This window comes from Pelodiscus sinensis, chromosome 12 (genome assembly GCF_049634645.1).
Source record: "Pelodiscus sinensis isolate JC-2024 chromosome 12, ASM4963464v1, whole genome shotgun sequence".
Taxonomy (NCBI): Eukaryota; Metazoa; Chordata; order Testudines; family Trionychidae; genus Pelodiscus; species Pelodiscus sinensis.
The window spans coordinates 19,728,902-19,749,966 of NC_134722.1; the positions used below are offsets into that span (position 1 = coordinate 19,728,902).

Consider the following 21,065-nt stretch of genomic DNA (forward strand, 5'->3'; position numbering starts at 1 on the left):
GCAGTAGCTCAGCAGGGGACCCCAGTGTCAGCAGGGCCAGGTGGCATCTGGAAACCTCCACCCTGGCCGGGGAACCCCCGGTGTCAGTGGGGTCAGGTGGCTGGAGAGCCCAGGGCTAACAGTAGCTGGGGAACTCCGGGAACGCCCCCAGCAGCAGGGCTGGTATGGTTGGGCAGCTCGGATTGAAAAACCCCTGGTGGCAGCAGGGCCACACAGTGGCCTGGGAGCCCTGGCCAGGGAACCCCCGGTAGCAAGGCCAAGCAGCAAACAGGGAGTCCAGCCCCAACAGGGGAATCCCCGGTGGCAGTGACGCTGGCCTGGTGATAACAGCCAGAAAACCCCAGGAAACCCCTGGAGATACTGGGGCTGGTGGCAGCCAGGTGGGCCTGGCTGGGGAACCCCTAGCACAACTGATGGAAAGCAGGGTGGGGAACATTGGTTGGGCCAGCTTTAGTGGGACAGTGGCAGGGCAGGGTACCCCAGCCTCGGGAGCTCCCTGGAGAGGAGCCAGCAGCAGGGAAGGCAGGAGAGGAGCACTGACCTCCCTTGGTCTGGCAAACTCCCTGGTTTGGGACAGCTCAGGTCCTGAGGGTGCCAGACCAAGGAGATCTAACCTGTAGAACATAAAATGTTTTGGAGGTATTTCCCCACTGTATGATCAGTAATTAAAACGCACAGAGTTGTCCATAGTGGCCTCTGCTATTCATCTTTTCTACCTTCAGCTACTTTGCTTACCACTAATTCCTACTCCATCATTTACTGCAGCAACATTTTTGCAAAAAAGCAAAGTCTTGTTCAGTGCTGTTAAAATGGTCGTGCTTGGACTCAAACACATTTCTTCAAGTGGCTCACTCCACAGACAAGAGTCCTTAACTAAGCTCTAGCAATCTCACACTTTGACCTGGCCACAGTTACTGTGCTATGAAAGTATGTCACACACTAACACCCCAAACCATTTTCCGCCTTTCAGGCTGAGGATTTGGGAGTGGTGGGGAGAAACGAAGAGAGAACCGATGATAGAGGGTGCAAATCACCAGCATGATCTGTGTGCTCAGCTGGAAGATGGGTTACCACGTTCTGAACAAATCAGGGTGTGTGTTGCTTTCACTTTTAGCTCAAGTACAGTAAACGACAATCAAGTGTATACAAGGATCACTTTGGCCAGATCCTTATTTAAATGGAAGAGACAGTTTCCTGACACGTTGGAGAAAAATCCATTATTCACTACTGTTGCAACCTGTAGCCAGAACCAATGAACGCAGGAGAACTGCCAGGTTACCTTTACAAATGAGGGAAAGAGGACAAAGATATCAAAATGCTTGCATATGACCAGCCCATGTGAAAAGAGCAGCTCTCTTAAATTATACTCAGGCAAGTCTGAAATGATGGTGGCTACATTTGCCAAGAAGTGTTACAAGGAAGATTGGGAGGCATCTTGGGACCTTAAATACTGTAGCTGATCATCCAAGGGATACAGAGCAGGGCTGTGGAGAGACTTACCCTTAGCAAGGCAGGAGAGAGTCTGACTCTGTGACCCCAGAAGGAAATAGTCCCTGGCCTAGTCCCCTCCAGCCAGATCTTCTACATTGCTGGATAGTGCCAAAGGGCCCAGGGCTCCAGCACAGCCGTTTGTGGCAGCCAGGAGTCCCCTTTGCCTCTCCCTCACACCTCCCCCTCCGTTGAGATGCAGAGTAATATAGGTAAAAATGTCTGAAAACCAATCAAGGCCACAAGACCAGCCTCTATGCCAGAGCCACTCACCTTTAGAAGCCCCAGTGGCCAACACATAAGTGTGCTTGCACATACATGCAAATATATGCAAATAGCTTCTTTTGCACTGACTGGCACAAATACAAATATTAAGGCAAGAGTACACAACACACAGGCCCCATTTAAGTCAATTCTACTGATATTAATAAAATGCAATATTTACCCAATTTCCACCCATATGACAGCACTTATAATAAGCAATGACAGTTCAGGAATTTAACTACTAAAATGCATCTCAACAGAAGACCATTATATGGGCGGATAAAGAAAAGTTATTTATTAGTTCCCATAATAGAAGAACTAGGGGACAACAAATGAAATTAATGGGTAGCAGGTTTAAAACTAATAAAAGAAAGTTCTTCCACACAGCATGTAGTCAACCTGTGGAACTCCTTGCCAGAGGAGGCTGTGAAGGTAGGACTATAATAGAGTTTAAAGAGAAGCTAGATAATTTCATGGAGGTTAGGTCCATAAAAGGCTATTAGCCAGGGGATAGAAATGGTGTCCCTGGCCTCTGTTTGTCAGAGGCTGGAGAGGGATGTCAGGAGACAAATCACTGGATCATTGTCTTTGGTCCACTATCTCTGGGGAACCTGTTGCTGGCCACTGTCGGCAGACAGGCTACTGGGCTAGATGGACCTTTGGTCTGACCCAGTACGGCCGTTATGTTATTATTGATTCGCCGTTGTGGAGCGTGTTCCTAGTAGAGGCCATGTTCAAAGGATCCCACCTGCGGGCTGTGTGTTGAGTCCCGCCTAAACCCAAACCACACCACGGACCGCAAATGGGCTGCGGGCCATGTGTTGAGTAGCTCTGGACTAGTCTGAAGTCTGACAGAGAGGTCAGAGACAGACGTTAGGTTGTCCCTACATTTCTCCATGATTTTTCTTTGGGAAGAGAGCTTAGGGCCAGGGTGGTAGTTGAAGACATTGTCTAAACTACAGCACATGTGTGTTATCATATTTGATTGTAGTTTTCAAGAAAGTTGCCAAGTTTCTTCTTCTGAAAAAGACAGTGCTTCTCATTTCAAATGAAAAACATGACAGTCTCAAACATGAAAGGCTAAAATCTGGTTTGAAGAAGCTAAGCCCAAAGGAAGAGAAGAAGGTACAGTGATGATTCTAGAAGCAAAATGTTTCCTTAAAAAAATTATGCATAAAGATGACAAAATGAGTAACCATAACAATAAAAAAGAATAAACTAATTGAAAAAAGGTATAGTTTCAAATCTGACCAGGATGTAGCTGAAGTTTTACTACTGTATTTATAGACGAAGTAAAACCACAACACACAGATAGAAGAATTTCAGCTGAAATTACAGCCACCTCATGAGACACCATGTTGTGCCACAAGACGATGTTCAAAGCTGCTGTCGGTAACAGAGTAAAGTCTAGGGTCTGAATCAAATTCATTTTAGACTGCTACTGCTCCTTAATTCTCTCAGGAATAATTTAATGACAGACTGATTGGCTGTTGGTTGCTAGTGATTTGTTACACAATGATATTAGCTGTTTGAATCACAATTAAAGTAGTATCTGAAATGTGTCAGACAGTGACTCTTTCAATGTAGTACTCATGGGGCAGACATTTGACTGACAACAGTAAGTTCACAAGGCTAGATTTTCTAAAGCCTGAATCCCGTTTTATGACACATATTTAGCACTGTATCACATGTTTGCACCCACAACTGACAGAATGTACTAATATTAGCTAGCCACTCAGTTACAACCCAATGAGGATGGGCATTGGGCTGGCTCAAAAATCTCAGCAATGCTAGATGGCAGAGTGGGAGACGGAGACAGGAGAGAGGCTGATCTGGAGTTATTATTTGTACAGGTTGTACCTCCCTTAACCAGGACTCCCTGGTCCAGCAACATCCATGGTCCGGCATGAACTACAGATGTTTCTGGACCACACAGCCCAGGAAGAGGGAGGTCTGGTGGCAGGGCAGGAGCACCAGAAGGGGCACTAGTGACTCAGCCAGGAGCCCAGAAGGTTGGGGGGAGGGAGGGAAGGACAGGCAGCATGGCGTGGAGTTCTGGCCCCAGCAGAGCTCCCTGGTTCCAGTGGCTGGGGAGCTCTAGCCTCGGACCTCTGGCCCTGGCCAAGAAGCTCTGACCCCAGCAGTATCCAGGGAGCTCTGGCCCTGTCCCCAGCTGTGGAGCTCCGGACATGTTCTGGCTCTAGCAGCTGGAGAACCCTAGCCCCAGCGACCATGGGTAGCAGGTTCCCCTCCCCGTTAGCCATGTCTCTGGAGGTAGCACGCTTGGGGCAAGATAGACACGACCAGAAGTAAAAGGTGTCATGTCACCCCTCTCAAAGGGCTTTTCCCACCATCGTCCTACCAACAGGGATTAGACTGGCCCCCACCAAGCCCCCCACATGCAATTTGCATCCTGCACTTGCATTAACACAATGTGTTTGACATTCACTCGGGGGCAGAGACGCTGGGGGAAGTGTTCCCTCTAAGGCTATGTCTACACTCACGGCTTCTTGCGCAAGTACAGCCGTTCTTGTGCAAGAACCCACAAAGCATCCACACTGCCAGCCTGCTCTTGCGCAAGGAAATTTACAGTATGGCGCGATAAGAAAGGGTGTCTTGTGCAAGAGCTACGCTCTTTTCTAACAGGTGTAAGTTCTCTTGCGCAAGAGGGCAGTGTGGATGCTCGGCAGGGATTTCTTGTGCAAGAAAACCCTATGGCTAAAATGGCCATCGGAGCTTTCTTGGGCAAGCGAGCGTCCACACTGCCATGGATGCTCTCGTGCAAAAGCACAGCTCGCACATGGCAGTGTGGATGTGTTCTTGCGCAAGAGTTCTTGCTGCCCCCACAACTCCTCACCCTCCTCAGCTGTCCTGACTCCTGCCCTTCTCACCGCCCTCAGCCCTCCTGCAACCTGCCCCCCTCCACCAGCCCTTCTCTTCCCCTTGTGTCCACTCCTCCAGTAGCCCCACTCTGTGAGCTATCCCTCCTCATCCCCTCTTCTAACACCTCCCTCTACAAACCTGCCCTGCCTCTCTCCTCTGGTGCTGGTCCCTCCCCTGCAGGTGTCTGCCCTTCTGCTTCACCCCCAGAATCCCCTGGCACCTGCACCTTCCCTTACTCCTGCACCCTCCTGGTGCCTCCCCCTTCCCTTACTGCCCCTACCCCCTTTGCCTTCTTTTTCCCTGATGCCCACCCCCTCACTACTCTCTGCCCCCATTCCCCTCATGCCCCTCTGTGCCCTCACACATGACTTGCTCTATCTTGGCCTTCCTCATGCCCACCCCTTCTTTCAAGCCTTCTCCCAGAACCTCCTCCTCCAGCCCCCAATGACCTTACCCTTTCCCCTCCCAGCATCACCCTGTCCCCCCTCCCACTGACACTTCCCCGTCTGCCCTTTTCCTCAGTCTGCACTTGGCCCCCTGGCATTTGTCTCTCCTCTATCCTGTCCCTTTGGTGCCTTCCCCTTTCTTCCTCCTCTCACCCCGTACAAGCCCCTTCCTCTCCCAGCCCTTCCCCTAGTTTTCTCCCTTCCCCTCTGCACAAGCCCCTTCCTCTTCCGCCCCTTCCCCTTTCTCTCACAGCCCTCCCCTACCTTCTGACTTCCACTTTGCGGGGCCGGAGTCTGCGCTCCGCCCCAGAAGTCCCCGAATTCCAAACCCGCAACTCAGCTGTGTGGTGCCGAGCAGTTTTAAAGTCCCGGGCCGTGACATCACGTCACGCCCGGCTGTCTCCCTGCCCACCAGTTTGAGCACGCAGTGCATGGCAGCAGCAGCCGGCAAGTGGGAGCTGATTGAAGGTTGTGCATGGCAGGGACGGGGCCAGGGCCAGGGGAAGAGACCCATCTCCAAATATTGGTGGAACAGGGCCCCCGGCTCTGAATATTGCTGGAGCATGGGCACCACAAGCCCATATAACTCGCCGCCCATGCCAGCGGCAACCAGGAGCTCCGGCTCCCAGCAGCAGAGCTCTGGCACCAGGCAGCTATGGAGCTCTGCCCTGGCTGTGGAGCCAGGTGGCTGCAGAGCTCTGCCGCAGCATAGCTCTGGCCATGGCACTCTGGCCCTGGAAGCAGTAGGGCCGGGGAGAGCTCCAGGGGGTGAGGCAGCAGTGGGGGCAGGCTGGAGCCCTAGCCCAGTGGCAGCATGGCCATGAAGGGAGGGACCTTCCCCGGTCCAGCAAATCCCCTCATACGGGACTAGTCAGGTCTCGAGGGTGCCAGATCAGCGAGGTTCAACCTGTAGTATCTTAGAACCTAGAAGCCCAAGTCATTGACCCTAGATGCTGTATAAACTAGGGATGTAAAATCCCGTTGAATTGGCTAACTGGTTAAATATATTGTTTAACCAGTTAACTGACTGAAGCTAGGCTAGAACCACTCCCACTGGACTGGAATACCTCCCTCCTCACCCGCCACAGGCAGGGGCTGCTCCCACCCAGACAAAGCAGCCCCTGCCTGTGGTGCATGTCGGAGCAGCCCATGCCTGCGGCGGGGGTCAGGGTGCCCCACAGGCAAGGGTTGCTCTGGTGTCCTGGTCAGAGAAGCCCCTCCCTGTGGGGCACCCTGACTCGCTGCAAACAGAGGCTGCTCCATGTGATGTCAGAGCAGCCCCTCCCTGGGACAGGCCACAGTTCCCCACAGGCAGGGGCTGTTCCTGAGTCCCAATCGGAGCAGCCCCTGCCTATGGGGTGACCAGGCCCACCACAGGGAGGGGCTGGGCTGTGGCAGGCAGGCAGCTTCTCCAGTCCCACCGGTAACGTTAACTGTTAAGGGTAAAGCTTACCGGTTAAACCTTTAAATCCCTAGTATAAATACCAAACAAAAAGACAGTCTCTGTACTCAACAGCTTACAAAAGGGATGGACCAAAGGGGGAGCAAAAGCAAGACTTCGTCAGCATGATAAGCAGTGGTCTCAGAACACCAATGGCCTAACTGTTGCCTTTTTTTTTAATAGGCATCAAGGAAAAGGAGCTTGAGGAGAATCTGGAACAATAGAATCGAGTTTGTTTATGGAGGTATTGCCTTAGAACAAATTAAACTCTTCCAGGCAACTGTACAAGCTGATCACAATAGTGTATGCCAGCGATACTCAACATGAGGTCAGCGGCCTGTTTGTTTGTGGCCCGCAGTGCAGTTTGGGTTTACGCTGGACTCAACACGCAGCCTGTGGATGGAATCCTTTGAACATGGCCTCCACTGGGAACATGCTCCACAACGGCGAGCTGTCTCCCAGGCAGGGTGAGCAGTGAAAGTCGCAAGCGGACGGGCTTGGCTGGAACAGACGGGTACAGGGTGTCGATGTTTCTAGCCTCCAGGGAGGAGGTGCTGTGAGCACCAGGGCATTGTGGAAAGTGCAAGCTGCTTAGCCTTGTGGGCAGAGTCTCAGGGTATGTCTACACTAGCCACCCTAGTTCGAACGAGGGTGGCTAATGTAGTCATTTGAACTTGCAAATGAAGCCCGGGATTAAAATAGCTCGGGCTTTATGTGCATGTTCCCGGGCGCCGCCATTTTTAAATGCCTGGTAGTTCGAACCCCCTGCCCGTGGCTACACGCGGCACAGGCTAGGTAGTTCGAATCAGGAGCTCTAATTCGAACTACCTAGCCCGTGCCACGTGGAGCCACAGGCAGGGGGTTCGAAGTACCGGTCATTTAAAAATGGCGGCGTCTGGGAACATGCAAATAAAGCCCGGGATATTTTAATCCTGGGCTTCATTTGCAAGTTCAAATGCCTACATTAGCCACCCTAGTTCGAACTAGGGTGGCAGTGTAGACATACCCTCAGAGATGCTGACTGGCTCACACTGGCCTTGTTTGTGTCCAGCACCATGGCTTAAGGCTTAATCTTTGTATTCATGCCCATCAGTGTGAAAGAAGCTATTTGCATATATATTTGCGAGTATATGCAACCACACGTAAGTTGTGGCCCTCGGCATGTGCTATGAGTATCACTGTGGCCCCCGGGGCTTGCAAAGGTGTGTAGCCCTGGTGTATACATTAAAAATATTGAGATAAACTTAGTGTGGCCAAAGATTGTAACTGTAAGTGGCCTCCATTATCACCCAATATTTCAGCTGTGAAATTAAGACCAGGTTTTTCTTTCATTTTACTTCCTTGTCTTCAGACTTTCTGTCCACTTCCTGAAGCTGGGCTGAACAACATAAACAGCAGAGCAGGGCACAGCAAAGCAATATCTAGGCAACTGATATGCACAGCCATGATATCCAAGGATGCTGTAATGAGTAACATAATCATCCCATTGTCTTTCACCTTTAAGAATCAAGCATTGGCAGACAGATGGAACCCCAGACCTAACCGGAGTGGAGAGACTGAATAAAGGATGTAAATTTGAAGAAGTCTGTTGCTGCTGATAGGCAGGAAGTAACTTCTGAAGAGCTGACAGGGAACAGATAGGGAAAGAGCCTTTCCGTTAAGCATTCCACACTGGATCCATTGCCAAGAGTTGGCCCTCACTCGCTCCACTCCAAACCTGAACACATGTAATTTTCCAGCAGACATTCTGAATGAAAACAGAAGCTCTTTACAGTCATATCGTGCATTTTAAAAAAAATCCATTTACAAGCATACTTATTTTATTAGGGCATTTTTACAGAATCTCTCTCTTGGCCACTCAATTCTTGAAATTAAAAAAGCTTACATTTAACTATTTTAACTTCCATCTAAATGTATATAATCTGGAAAACAAACCTCTGTTTCAGTGGAATGAGTTTGTCAAAAACCTATTATAGAAGTCTGAGGTCTACCATTCTCCAAGTAATTTCTGCAAAAGAGAGAGCTGAAACTAACATTTCCTTTTAGCTTCATTTTTATTGTCCAGCATCTCTAATTCATTCTCCAAACCACCACTTTACTTTACAAAGTTCGGGCTGTTTTCTCCTTGTTCTTATGTGCAGCCATCAATTTGAAGTTTATAAACATACCAATCAGTCTGCTGAACCCAATCTCCCTCCCATAATTTTACTCCTGTAGTCATGTTATTAAGCATTGTAGGATCATTCACATTGCAGTTACTAATGGAAACATGGTTTGTGAAATAAAAATAAGTCCTATAAAGAAATATCCAAATGAATAGTGTTAGAATCATTTCCCACCCCTCTCACCTCCATATTTATTTATTTTTCCCATGCAACAAAGCATGTTTTCACATATTAGACACTGCAACTAAAAAAATTCAGGATTTATGTTAAAAAATTTCTGCAACCGGGGTAGGTTCCCACCCATGGCAAGACGATCAACATCCAACACATTCAGAAATGAATAATGATTTTGGGAGTTGAGCACTTTCTGAAAATCAGGCCCCTTTAAGACATCTCAAATTGGGCACATATTAAAAATTAGGTATCCAAAAATGATCAGTTGCTTATGAAAATCTTTGCTAACATTTGAAGGGTGAAAATGACTTTGTGGCACTGAAAGAGATGGGCCAGGTCAAGATTATTTCTTCCTTATACGGCTCCTGCCATTTGTGTGTGTTTTTTGCATAAGCTTTGCAGGAAGTAATGTTTCTTCTATGAAAGTGACAAAATCTGCCATTTCTATTTAATGTTTTTACATTTTCACCTCTTTATTTTTTAACTTCTCTTGATGTATGCGTGTTATTTTTTAAATTCCCTGGTATTCAATCTCCTATCCTCTCTCAAGCCCTTGCACCTTACTACTTACCAGTTCTTCTGCCAAGAGTTTCTAGTCCTAGACATTAGCAGAAGTTACTGTCTAGTGTGATATATACATCACTAGCAATAGAGGCCAAGTGCTAGTAGTTTTCCTCCTATTTAAGCTAAAGTTTTACTAGAGTATGCTCAGCAGAATCATCTTCCCTAATGCTTAGAAAATTGTGCAACATCAGATGGTGATAGCGTACCTAGAGCGTAAGTTTGCAGCTTCTCATAGAGCTGGACGAACTTGACCTATTGATGTGTGTGCTTGTTCTGAGCCAAGGTGGTTATGAACTTGTAACTACAGAAACCCCTCTTAGTGCGTTTGAAGAATTGATCACCTGTCAGAGTCCTTTGTGCAGCTGGCATGATTTCTGATAATTATTTTTCTGTCACCTACTTGGACATTTGTACACACTGTTAGAGCCTACAAATCTGTAGATATCCGTTTTATATTTGCGGGTATCTGCATCCATGAACATGGATGCAGATATCTGTGGCTCATTTTTGCGGACATGGATGTGGATGCAAATGCAAATACAAAATTGCAGATATCCACTATATGACTGCAGGTATCCACATCTATGATATTGGTGGTTCATTTTTGTGGATTCATATGCAGACACGGAAACAAATTGTGTATCTGCACAGGGCTCTGCACATTGTTCCCCTCTGCAGCTTTTCTTAAAAAAACAAAAACAAAAAAACAACACCCACAACTCTATCAACCTGCTGAAGTACATTTTCAGACTACATGAATATCTAGTGCTCAGTCTTCATGTTCAATGAACTTGTGTTTGTGAAACAAGGTATCTGACAAAATTAAGGAGACAGGTGCCAACACGGCAATACAGACAGATTTGATTTTAAAATCAAATCATGCAGATCTTCTAACATTCATAACAACTGTTGGCCTTGTTTATATACACATAAATCAGTATCTAACATGAATAGATATAACCACAGTCAGACCATCGACAGAATAAACAAACATTTTAGATGGAGCAAATGGTTATGTAAGCAGAAATTAAATGTGACATACTAAGTCACAAAGTCCATTTCATTGATGGAATAATTAAAAATCTATGTCTGCAACAACTCTGCTCATCCAAGAGATTGTTGAACTTCAGCATTCTCGACTGCCTGCCACAGCAATTAAATATGTTCTGCAAGTTCACCACCCCCATCTTTACAGAGGAGTTTTTGATTTCTCTATTCTGACACTGAGACACTGTGACTTTGGAAAATACAGTTATTGTAAAACTACTGCAGCTCTCTACAGTAACAATCAGCTTTTACAGCAACATAGGACAACATTCTAAACTCTTAGGCTATGTCTAGACTATATCCCTCTTTTGAAAGAGGGATGTAAATTAGACATATTGAAATTGCAAATGAAGTAAGGATTTGAATTTCCCGCACTTCATTTGCATAATCGCCTCATGGCGATTTTTAAAAAAAACGCTATTTCGAAAGCCATGGTCTAGATGCGGTTCTGTCAAAAAGAAAAGCCTTTTTCAAAAGATCCTGTAAACCTCATTTTTTGAGGAGTACAGGATCTTTCAAAGAAGGCTTTTCTTTCCTAAAGAACCACGGCTAGACTGCGGTTTCACTTTCGAAATAGCGTTTTTTGAAAAAACACCGTGACGCGATTATGCAAATGAAGCACGGGAAATTCAAATCCCAGCTTCATTTGCAATTTCGATATGTCTAATTTACATCCTTCTTTTGAAAGAGGGATGTAGTTTAGATGTACCCTTTGACTATAAACCTGGAACTCAAGTAAAGTATCCTTGCATAATAGCATACACATCTCAGCTGCATGTCATAGAGGGAAATGAAAATTTTCACTGTGATCTTTCTTATACTGACACATCTCATGGCAATCCTATGCAGCACAGCTGAAGGACTGATCCATTCTTTCATCTCACTGTCACAAATAATCATTTTTTAGCTTTCTTTCCAGAGAAGTTTCTTTCTTATCTGCAATAATCCCATATTCCTTTCATATACTGTATCTCAATAATATTTAGGTGGCAAATGAATTTCTAATTAAAATTAAAACAAAACACTGTTGCTAAAATAGCTGAAATGTAAAAGCCACAAAATAACTGATCTTGCATGGGGGGGGGGGGGGGGGGGAGTGATAGCTCAGTGGTTTGAGCATTGGCCTGCTAAAGCCAGGGTTGTGAGTTCAATCCTTGTGGAGGCCATTTGGGGAAAAAATTCATCAGGGATGCTGTGAAGGCAGGGGACTGGACTCAATGACCTTTCAAGGTCCCTTCCAGTTCTAGGAGATAGGCAATCTCCATTAATTTATATCTGTATTAGATGCTGGCAGAGACTGGTACATTTACTACAAACAGTGGAGGTCAGGCAAAACCCACGCAGCATTTTTTCTTATTGCAGCAAACATTGGTGCTGCTAGGATTACTGTCACTAACAAACTGAATTAGATGTGTAAGGACAAGTAAATTTGGTCCCCAAAGAAAAATCAGTATTTGTATGTGGTCCTCTTATGCTGTAGGCTATGGGTTTCAAATACCATTTCAATAGCAGATATAATTAAAACAAAGACATAGTATCAGTGTTTCCTGGTATTGAATAAAAAAGGTTATTTCCTGAAAATCTGTATAATTGCAGTTTGCTATTCAACCAGCAGCAGAAGATGAATCTTTGCTGGTACAGAGGCCCAGTTTGTTACCCTCAATGACTCGGTGGTAAAATGCTGGGGCCCTGATTAACCAATCTCTATAAAAATGAACAATTTTTACAACATACTACAAGGCCCATGGGAGTGGACCAAATGACCTAAAAATTATTTTCCTATTTAATTTCTAGATTGATTGTGGATAAACTGTTTACACAGAAAGTTTGTTACAGAGATGGGCATGTCTCAGATAAGGTTAGGAAAGAGTCATAACACTACAAACCATTCAAAGGACCAAAAATAAAGAATGTTTGAACCTCTATACTGCCAGAGCAGCCTCTGCAATTGTATTAAACTTTAAAAATCTTCAGTTAGTTTTTAGATAACTAAATACCAGCTTGAAATTGTTGATTGAGCAGATAATGGAAATAATGAAACTAGAAATAGGAATATGTATGCTTCCTGAAACATTACTCAGAAATTATGAAGCTTGTTATTATTGAAAACTAGCCAATTAGCCCGTCATAAGACAGGATTTTCAGGTCTCTCCTCCATGTCGATCTTCTCTCCTGAGCCTCCAATCTCTCTCCTCCTCCTCCTGCCTCCCCCCGCCAGCTCTCCTCCGCCTCCTGCCTCTCTCTCTCTGTCTCTTCACCTCCCCCTCCTGCCTCTCACTCGGGGGACCGCAGAGCCCACATGGTCATTTGGGCTCTGCGCTCCCCATGTTGCATGGGGACCGCAGCGACCAAATGGCTGCATGTGTCCCCGCGGCGGCCCGGCTGAGCAGTGCAGAAGTTAGCTGAGCGTCACGGTGGGAGGCGAAGGATGTGACTCAGACAACAGCGCCACCCAGAAGGAACAGCCAGTATTACAGAGTCTCAGACACTGGGCTACTATATTATTGAAAATGCTTTTAGAGGATGTCAAATATGAAAGTCTGCAGGATTCCTAAAATAACTGCCAGACTATAGAAAAAGCACCACAGTATTTTTGCTGAGAAAATGTGTGAAGCACACAATCTGCCATATGAACAAAATAGGGTTAAACGTGTGGGTAAGCTGTACAGCCTGTATTAGAAACACTGAACATATTGCATCCCTGATTTCTGTCGTTATGCAATTCAATGTAGTCAGAAAACACAGATAAAATTCTTCTTATACCATAGGAGCATCCTAACTTTGCCCAAGCATGCAAGAAGCTTGAGGGCCTCAATTTGTATGCACACTAGAGCAGCCTGGAACCATCCTAATTATCAGGGCTCGACAAATAATACAATCTACTCGCCCGTGGCGAGTAGACTGTAACCCAGAAGAGCCGGATTCAGGCGATCTGCACATGCGCAGATCGCCGGACAGTGTGGCTGGCGAGCCCTGCTAATTATTAAAACTGCAGTGTAGAATTCTCTCCTGCAGATGCTTACCTCAACATGGAGAACTAGGGAACAAGGTTGGTTTTGGATTACTGGGATTTAGCAATTCCCAGGTATATTTGCAGTTTTGCCACAGATTTCCTGTGTCACCTCAAAAAAGCCATTTAACTCTTCGCTTAGCGAAGATGCTATCTATGCCAATGGGAGAGCTTCGCCCATCTACACATGTATTCCTCTGTCCCAAGAGCAATGTTATTCTGGCATAAGTTGGTTGTGAGATCAAGCCACCGAGGTCAATGGAGTTACATGACTGTAGAGGAAGGCAGATCTGATTCACACATGCTGACCTGTTTCTATCAGAAATTTTTTTTTAAATAAAGTAATAGATAGTTCACCACCTAAGATTTTAAACTGGGCTTCTGCAAGAAGCAGGTGTTAGCTGAGTCATAAGATCTACCTGTATTACTCAGCAGTCACTATCAGGCTTGCTCCAGTGTAATATGCATTAAATCTAGTATTTACCCTACCTCCAAGACAATGACACCGTCACAGTAAGCAGTCTTGCCAAGTCTTATTTACAGGCCTACCAACGTGGGGAGGGGCAGAGTGAGGACAATTGTCTTGGGGACCGGTGATTCAAAAGGGCCTGGGGCTCCTGGCCATTGCCACCACCAGTGCAGCAGTGGTGGCAGCCGGAGGCCGGAGTTCTTTAAATCACCACCGTAGCTCCGGGTGGCACTAAGGGCTGGCTGGAAGTGGCATGGTCCAGGCAGTGCTGAAGGCTAGCTGCCTCCAGCTCTGTCCCTTTCACCCAAGTCTCTGTCCCTTTGGGGAACCGGAGTGCCACCACTGGGCTCTTAAGCCTGGGCTCATCTGTTAATGTGCACGGTTACATGCAGCCCCCTCCCCTGCTCCTGCCGCTCCTTTGCTGCTGCCTCTGTGTCAGAGATAGCAGCATGGGGAAGGCAAGTGTATACCAGCTCTAATGGAGCCACCTTCTCCCCTGTGTCAAAGACAGCAGCATGGAGGGGGCAGGCAGGAGCTGGTATGCACGGTGCCGCCTGCTCCTCTGTGCTGCTGCCTCTGTATCAGAGGCAGCGGGAGGGGAGAAGGTGGGAATGATACTCAGGGAGCCGGCTCCCACAGGGCTGACTGCCTCCCCCACTGCATGTAATTATGTAACCCTGTGGTGTCCAACAGGCTAGCCAGTAGCCACATGCGGCTATTTGACTGGTTCAGCATGGCTAGTTGGCCTGAACAATGTGGCTATTTGGCCAACTGAGTGTGGCTAGTTTTCTACAGTGGCTACTGTTTCAGAAATTCACGGTAACCCTAACACACTATTTTTGACATCCCTGGTATTGAGGCATCCCCCAATTGCCAGTTTCTGTGCATCTCCTTGTCCTATCACCCGCATGGCTCAGAATAGGGTGTGTTGACATTAATGGTTCCTTGAGAGTTGTTTGCAAATATGCACATTTGTCTGTTAGGTAATTTGCAACAAATGTCACATACAGGGCAGCAAAAATCCCACGGTTTTGCATAAGGTTAGTTTTGGCTGATCCACCAGGACTATAGGCCTAAATGTACACCGCAACAGAAATTTATATTAGATTACTACAGGCTGAACAAAGGCATGAAAAGACTCATTCACATATGTGAACTACATACAGAGATGTCCAAAAGTTAATACAGATGTAGATGTGCAACAGATCGACATGGTGACACACTTGTTCATTTCAGGCAACCAAATCTAAAAGTGAAGCTCATAGCAAGCAATAAACGAGGATACATCCAAAAATGAATCGGTGCTTCTGGCATTTCTTTCCCCACCCCACATTTCCTGTATTTGTGAACATGAAGACTACTAGTCTATGTTTCATATAGTCTCCGGTATGTAACCATATCAACGCAGCTGACTTCTCCTTGCTGACAGCACAATTTTCCCCTCACTATAACACAATCCTTGTGTTCATGTTTACAAGAGATTTAGCATATATCCTCACTCGAAGTGTCCAAAAACAGCAGCAGGTTATTACAAACACATTTACTATGTATTTCAACAACTTTTTGTTTTGACTTACAAATCTAATAAAATGGATTCCAAAATAATTTTTGGACAGCATTTCTCAAAGTTATACAACAATTAAGAGTATTTTTGTCCACCTCAGCCATAAATAAAAAATGCTGGCACTGCTAAAAATTCTCTCATTCGAGGTGGAGAAACTGCTAGAAGACAATTCCAGATTTATTTAATTTAACATCCTATAATCTCATTACATTTCTCAAGACACACTACATTGTGGGTGTTCGAATTGGACATAAATAAGATATATATTTTACTCAGCATACATAGCATTTATTCCGGATCTTAAGTTACAGTAAAAGACAGGCATAGTTTAAAGAATAAACTTTAAATGTTTATTCAGCTACTTTTACAATATGAAGATTTGGATGAAAACTTACTGTAAGATTCCAGTTGATCTGTGGTATTCTTGTGTGAAGATTTAGACTGAACATAAGCAATAAAGCTCCAGTAACTACAAATGCACTACAGCTCACAAACTCAAAGAAATAAAGGCCTCCACAAGGGGAGCATTCCATGATTGTCTCTATGCAGATGAATGCAATAAGTGCCAAAACCTAAGGGGAAAAAAAACAAATGGAAAAAATATAAATAGATTTCCACATTTTGAAAATAGCCACAAGTATTCCTGAAATTTCCATTGGGAACATGATCATTTTACTCTCAAGAATGTGCAATTTCAGTTTAGACTAGCGCACTGACTAAAAGGAACTAAAGCAAGATTTTTGTGCATGTATCACAAAATTTATAGTAACAAAATTAAACTGATTTGAAGTCAACGTAACCACTGATCACAGGCTACTAAAAAAAGGCCCCCCTGTAAGCCCAACATGCAAGTGACAAAGCAAATATTTAATTTCTTTTTTAAACAATTGACATGTCTTTTCAGAACTTGGAGAAAATATCTAACTGATTTTCCTATTAGTACCAATAATATGCAGATCAATACCATTTTAAAATGCTTTTTCCCATTATATTTGTTTAAAGGGTCATAGTCAACTTAAAAATCTAGTCAATTTCAATAAAAATGTTAGAAGAGCGTCTAATGTTACTCCTACCTCCACATACCTCACCCTATTGTTATGATTTGGAAATATTAATTCCCTATTTCCGCAAATACTTAATCTCCCCTCCAACCTTCACTGCTGAGTTAAAGCCTCAGATAAAGAGAAGAGTCTCAAGTTCTGATCCTGAAAATGCTTATTATATTCCTTGAAATTTTCACTGAAACTCAATGAACATGGAAAGTTAAGCACATGTATAAATCTTAAGTGTTTGCAACACTGGTGCTTAACAGACTACAGTATACATTTTAACTCTGTAAAATGAAAACTAAGATATTAGCAAAAGCCATAATAGGTATAAATTCAGACAAATGCAATTTTCAAGTTCACAGTTCCCTTTTAAAATAACTTGTGAAAAATTGAGCAGGTGACGACTTCTTGGTTCTTCATATATTGTGACTATTCGTGAACTTTATCGGTACAACTTAAGAATCCTGGTTTTACTATGAAGTTACAACTGCACTATAACTCATTGGAATGCAAATCATTAGTGTGTTAGAGCAGGCAGAAGCTCTTTCCTTCAGCTTTTCTACAGGGGGCTGATGAAATGAAGATGGAGTACATCAGCCACAGAACAAAGGAACCAGGTGTTAGTAGGGAGCCACAAACTTAAACTGAGGCAGGACAGGAACTTTGAGCAGGAGCAGGCAGGCAGGCAGAGAGACAAGCAGGTGGCCAGAAAGATGACCTACAGGGAGGCTTCATGTCTCCGAAGGACAGACATAAGCAGAGGAAGGATCCTGGACATCCCAGAGGGCTCGTCCCAAGCCCAAAGAACACTTCCGAGCCTGAAGCAGGGGAATACCTAGAGACATGGATCTATGTCTTATGCTATTAAGTGAAGAGCAATGGTGTTTTAGAATCTGTGCCAAGTCTATCTGTATCTGTACACTTCATTATCGCATGCCACTGAAGAAGTAAACAATAAACCCAAAGTACTTATGTGACTGGAGTTCTGGGAAAGGATGTGTCTAAACTTTCTACAGGGCCATAACAGTCTCAGGAGCAAAGCAGTTGGTCTGTGGAGTCTGTTTCCAGAATGGGTCGCAAGACACAATTTTACCCCGATTGCATGCCTAGAGACCTCACACCAAGGACAGGGTCTCTGGATTCATTTACTCTGAAGGCTTAAAGCACAAGGGACCCAGTGAAGTGGATCCCCTCATAGCAGTCTAGTGAGTGTCCAACAGGAGTTCAGCCAATTCTGTAACATAAAAGGCAGCCAGAAAGATGCTTGATTTTCATTGCCCACCCCACCCCATAAAAAGCATTTTCCCCATTTCTCAGAAATTCTGTATAACTGGAAGGCTCAACAGTGACCAAAGATAACATGGCTAGAGTCCTAAGAGATTAAATTAAGGAACTAAGAGGAGGTGTGAGATTTTAGTCAAACTATTTAAACTCTATTTCTGTGTTAGTGTCTAAATGTAGAACAAAGGGAGAAATTTAACTTTCTAGCCTTTTTTATATATCAAATAGCAAAGCATATCAAAAGACTATGGGAACCCATAATAGAAAGGGAAATTCTACCTCCACTGAATTTAATTGCAAAACTCCCAGACTGTTCAATGAGGCGATGTTGTGCATACAGTTCTCTTAGTTCCCATATTCTTACCCGGCATGCTAAGCACTGAGTCAGGATGTTCATCTTTGGCAAACGCCATAAAACTCTGATTCCAAGCATACTCTTCTGCTCTGGCCTGCCTAAAGGCTAGTATCACGAGTTTCATCAATTCAGGGCAGAAGTGCTCTCCCATTTCAGTTCTCACAATCTCTGTGAGGTCCTCACATCTGCCAGGTCAAGTCAGCTCTGGGATGATAAAACTTCTGCCAATAGGAATAAGTTGGTGAAAACAGAAAGGCTCATGTCCAACATCCCTTCCTACACTGGTTTTAGCAAAATGCAGGACAATGTAGCACTTTAAAGACTAACAAGATGGTTTATTAGATGATGAGCTTTCGTGGGCCAGACCCACTTCCTCAGATCAAATAGTGGAAGAAAGTAGTCACAACCATATATACCAAAGGATACAATTAAAAAAAAAATGAACAAATATGAAAAGGACAAATCACATTGCAGAACAGGAGGGGGATGCGGGGGGGAGGGGGGGAGGAAGGAAGGTACCTCTAATATCATCAATTCACAGACACTTACCTTCCTTCCTCCCCCTCCTTCCCCCCGCATCCCCCTCCTGTTCTGCAATGTGATTTGTCCTTTTCATATTTGTTCATTTTTTTTAATTGTATCCTTTGGTATATATGGTTGTGACTACTTTCTTCCACTATTTGATCTGAGGAAGTGGGTCTGGCCCACGAAAGCTCATCATCTAATAAACCATCTTGTTAGTCTTTAAAGTGCTACATTGTCCTGCATTTTGCTTCAGCTACCCCAGACTAACACGGCTACATCTCTATCACTACACTGGTTTTAGATATCCTAAATGACTTTCTGTAATGCCCTTAGAGATTTAAAAGAAAAGAAGGAAAATGAATATTTTCGGTTCTCTTTTTTGTCCTCTCTTTATAGATACTTTAATATGTGATCCTTGATTATACTGAAGACTCCCCTCTCTTCAAATTATGGGAGGAAATAAGGTCCAATGCTTAGGGCAGTATCCTGGAACTCCGAAGACATGGGTTCCCTTTTCTGCTTTGCCACAGGCTTCCTTTGTGAACTTGGGAAAGTGACTTAGTCTCTCTGACATCATCATCATATGGACCCATGGGAAAGAGACCCTTGAAGAATTTCACAAGGATTTCAACATCTTCCACTCCCACCATCAATCTCAACCTAGACCAGTCCACACAAGAGATCCACTTCTTTGACACTACAGTACAATTACATGACGGACGTATTTCCACCACTTTATACCAGAAACCTACCGACTGCTACACTTATCTTCATTCCTCTAGCTTCCATCCCAGACACATTACTCCATCTACTGTTTACAGCCAAGCCTTAAGATACAACTGGATTTGCTCCAATCCCACAGTCACAGACAAAAACCTAATAGATCCACAGAGTAGGGCTGGGAAAAACATGGCCCGGGGAACCCGATTCGGCCCGTGGACCACTGAAATTGACCAGCGGCTGACTTCGGGAAGCCAGGGGCAGAGAAGCTGGGATGCTGCCAGGTTGGTCCCGCAGAGCCGCCCTCTCCCAGGCTGTGCAGTTCCCCGCCAACCGCCCCCCCCTCCCCGCACTCCCACTCCAGACCCCTCATAGCCCCCCTTCCAGTACTCCGGCATATCTGATAATCCAGCACCCCCTGGGTCCTAAAGGTGCCGGATTATCAGAAGTTTACTATCATTTGTTTACTTCTTCATTGTATCCCTTGTGTTATATAATGGTCATGCCAATTCACTTTCAGAATATGATCTGAAGAAGTGGGGATGCCCCATGAAAGCTCATCACCTAATAAACCATCTTGTGAGTCTTTAAAGTGCAACATGAATGCTTTTTTTTGTTTTCTTATAACAGAGGTATGAATAAAGACATTGGCTGGATGGCCCACTATATTCCACATCCTAATGATATAAAAATGCAAACAGGTACTTAAGAACTATTAGCACCTTCTGTATCAGCTTCACATAGCATGGACAATAATTTACTATTTCTTCCCCTTTTTTCCCCTTCTTTTTCCTTCTCCCCCCCATCCTCTATTTATTTAGAAACTGGATCTTTAATAATTCCATTCATCTGAAGAAGTGGGTTGTGCCCATGAAAGCTCATACCACCATCTACATGTTTTGATAGTCTCTAAAGTGCTGCAAGACTATTTACTTTCTTCATTGTATTCCTTTGTTATATATGGTTATGCCAATTCACTTTCAGAATATGATCTGAAGTAGGTCTGCCCCATGAAAGCTCATCACCTAATAAACTATCTTGTTAGTTTTTAAAGTGCTACATATTTTTCCTTTTGTTTTACCAAGATCAGACTAACACAGCTACCTCTCTATTACTTTGCAAGACTATTTGTTGTTTTTCAAGCTTTTCTAGTTATAGACTAACCCGCTGAAGCTTTAGTATCTGTGGTTCCCAGTTCCCTATCTGCAATGGAAATTAATACAACTTTCCTCCCTCAAATGTAGTGAGCGGGGTAAACACATGTAATGTAACTGGGGCCATATAAGCATTTGTAGGATAAATATAAAATTAAAGAATTAAAGTTAGCCTAAATTTGGTTAATAACATTTTTTCCTTACAGTTTATGGCCAGGCAGGAAAAGGCCTCAATCAGTCAGTAAAATACGGCAGTGAGAACAGTAAGTATTATTTGTACAAAAGTATGGGAAAGATGATGTATGGTTCCCAAAGTATCTGATAAAGTAAAGGAGATGTATAGAGTAAACACTCTCTAGTCCTGCAACATCTGTGGTTCAGCACAATTTTAGTTAGCTAGATGTTCACTTATCAAGGGTGTGGCCAAGTTTCACTTGGACCATAAAGTTTGTTTATAGCCACCTGT

At 44.5% G+C, this 21,065-nt stretch overlaps 1 protein-coding gene across 1 annotated transcript in view; it reads right to left on the reverse strand.

Annotated features, from left to right (window-relative positions):
• The window catches only part of CMTM4 (CKLF like MARVEL transmembrane domain containing 4), a 72,789-nt gene that overhangs the window by 14,800 nt on the left and 36,924 nt on the right, over positions 1 to 21,065 (reverse strand). The window contains exon 2 of the mRNA XM_006130547.2: positions 15,911 to 16,087. Coding sequence (XP_006130609.2) covers positions 15,911 to 16,087 — 177 coding nt within the window. The remainder of the gene's footprint in view (positions 1 to 15,910; positions 16,088 to 21,065) is intronic.